Source organism: Temnothorax curvispinosus, unplaced genomic scaffold (genome assembly GCF_003070985.1).
Source record: "Temnothorax curvispinosus isolate PA1 unplaced genomic scaffold, ASM307098v1 QBEX01016907.1, whole genome shotgun sequence".
Classification (NCBI taxonomy): domain Eukaryota; kingdom Metazoa; phylum Arthropoda; class Insecta; order Hymenoptera; family Formicidae; genus Temnothorax; species Temnothorax curvispinosus.
Window position 1 is genome coordinate 9,358 of NW_020226687.1, and position 2,385 is coordinate 11,742.

General features: G+C 44.6%; 1 protein-coding gene across 1 annotated transcript in view; it reads left to right on the forward strand.

Moving 5' to 3' along the window:
- The window catches only part of LOC112467124, a 7,470-nt gene extending 5,341 nt beyond the window's left edge, over positions 1-2,129 (forward strand). Inside the window, exons 5-9 of the mRNA XM_025035603.1 lie at positions 105-235; positions 337-624; positions 727-1,234; positions 1,318-1,594; positions 1,729-2,129. Coding sequence (XP_024891371.1) covers positions 105-235; positions 337-624; positions 727-1,234; positions 1,318-1,594; positions 1,729-2,129 — 1,605 coding nt within the window. The remainder of the gene's footprint in view (positions 1-104; positions 236-336; positions 625-726; positions 1,235-1,317; positions 1,595-1,728) is intronic.
- The last annotated feature ends 256 nt before the right edge of the window (positions 2,130-2,385 follow it).

Sequence of the window (2,385 nt, forward strand, 5' to 3'; positions counted from 1 at the left end):
ATATATATATATATATATATATAAAATTCCATTACATTTGTCCGGCGACTATCCGGCGCGTCCATCTCTCTCTCGGTTTGTCTGACAAACATTATTTATTCCAGACAAATAAGAACTATATACGCACGTGCTTTTCGACGTACGGACACGTCCACGCTTGCCGTTTCGTTTACCGAAATCAAGGGTTCAATAACTGTGCGTTCGTCACGTTTACCAAAGCGGCAGATGCAGCGACGTAAGTTTCAATTTTATAGGAGGCTACGGCTATATATACGCTACTCGAATTACTGACCGCAACGAGATACGGTTGTTGGTAAGCCCAATTGTTTGTCGCAGAGCGATGCGAGACGGGAGTATAACGTTGCACGACAGACATTTAACGGTGAGGCCCGCATATTCTTGGTATCAACCTGACAGTACGGAGCAGACGTTCATGTACGCGATGGTGGGAAATGATGGGGACTCGACCGAAACTGGCGAAACACAGCTCAGCACAGAACAATACGTTCACAACGATCGTCTGCCGAACGACACCGAAAATGTATCGATCCATATGCTGAACGACCATTGCTTGAAACATATCTTCCAGTTTTTGCCAATCGTAGATAGAGTCCGCATAGAGATAGACGAGTATATATAGATGTTATTCATGGGGCGCGTGGTGCGTCCAACATTTTCTACATATCGCGACCTTGTTGACATTATCCCCCTGCTATATTAATTTACAGTTTGCAAGCGCTGGAGACGCGTAGTCAAAAATTCGTGGCATACCACCAAGACGTTGGATCTTTCGCCATCTACGTGGGGTATCGCGTACACCCATACCATCCCTACGGTCGTACTTCGCAAAATATTGCTCAAATGTGGCAAATTCTTAACGCGAATAAATCTAAACGACCCAAATAATTCTCTGAGCGAAGACACGTTGACCGTTATCGGGCAACTTTGTCCTAATCTAAGGAATATCGACGTTACCGCGCTTACAGTTTCCGCGTCAGAGATACGCGCGTTAGGAAAACGTTGCAGAAACATTACCGAGCTTCGTTTAGGAACACTTACGTCCAAATGCGACAGCGAGTTGAAGCGTTTGTTCGCGCTGAATGAAAATTTTCGATATCTTGCGATAACGGGAAATTTCATTTCGGGCAAATGCTTATTGTTCTTACCAGCGCAAACTATGCGTACAATTATATTGGACCGTTGCTACTGTCTTGGGGACGCTCACCTTTCAACGGTAAATATAGATTGTTGTTCACTTTTCACTTTTAACTTTTCGATCGGTGATACACATCCGTGATATTGTCACGTCTGTTACAGGCACTGAAGAATCTCGAAAATTTGAAACATCTAGCGATAAGCAAATGTGCCCGTATAGCTGAAGGCACGTTTCAAGTTGTCGGTCAGCATTGCAAAACTCTGACAACATTGGAGCTCAACGGAAACTTTCCTTTAGCACAAACGACGGATATGTCGCATTTAAATCACCTTGTCGATCTGCAAGTTTTAAAAATCACGCACAATCCTAAGGTATCGGACCATTTCCTCATCGGTTTGGTACAACATTGTCAGCAGCTTACCAACGTAGACATTACGGGTAAATTACAATTGCGCGTGTGTGTGTCTGTTTGCGTATATATATATATATATATATATATATATATATATATATATATGTATATTTGCCACTTTTTTTATCCTATTTGAAAATTATTCTTTTATATCCAACAGGTTGCCACTACGTGACCAATGTCGGATTAACGGCTCTCGCCTCGTTGGCAAGACTCGATAAATTAGTCGTCAGTTATACGCGTCTACTTACCGACGACGGCTTGGAAAACGTGCGTGGCCTAAAAGAATTTGAGTGCCGAAGATGTCTATTTAGCGATCGGGCCGTGACAACGCTCATCCGATCCTCGCCTGAATTACGATTGTTGGATTTCTTTGGATGTAAGAATATCACGGACTCCACTCTTGAGGTTGCCAAAGACGTTTGTAGCGGTCGAACCAACAACGTGACGTTGAACATGATCTGTGGAGGAACGGGCGGAATTCTCGCCAAGAAAAAAATAGGTCGAGAGAAAGTGCCTACGCTGTTAAATTTATATTCAAACAGTCTATATGCCAAGTAAAATTGCGTATCGATTTTACGGGGCATCAACGCCGCCGGCCGGCATGCCCGCCGAGAGACACACATTTCGACCTCTCTTTTACGCGCCGCATAAAGCCGGCGCGGGAGTACTTTTCGCGGCCGTCTCCGCGCGCGCGCCCCGGCGTCAGACTGTCGGCCGTTTTACCTGGGCCTCGGCCGAACGTGTGATCGTGGATTCTTTTCTTTTGTTTTTTTTTGTTGCCACAACGGTCGCGGATGACGTACAAGTTAAATTG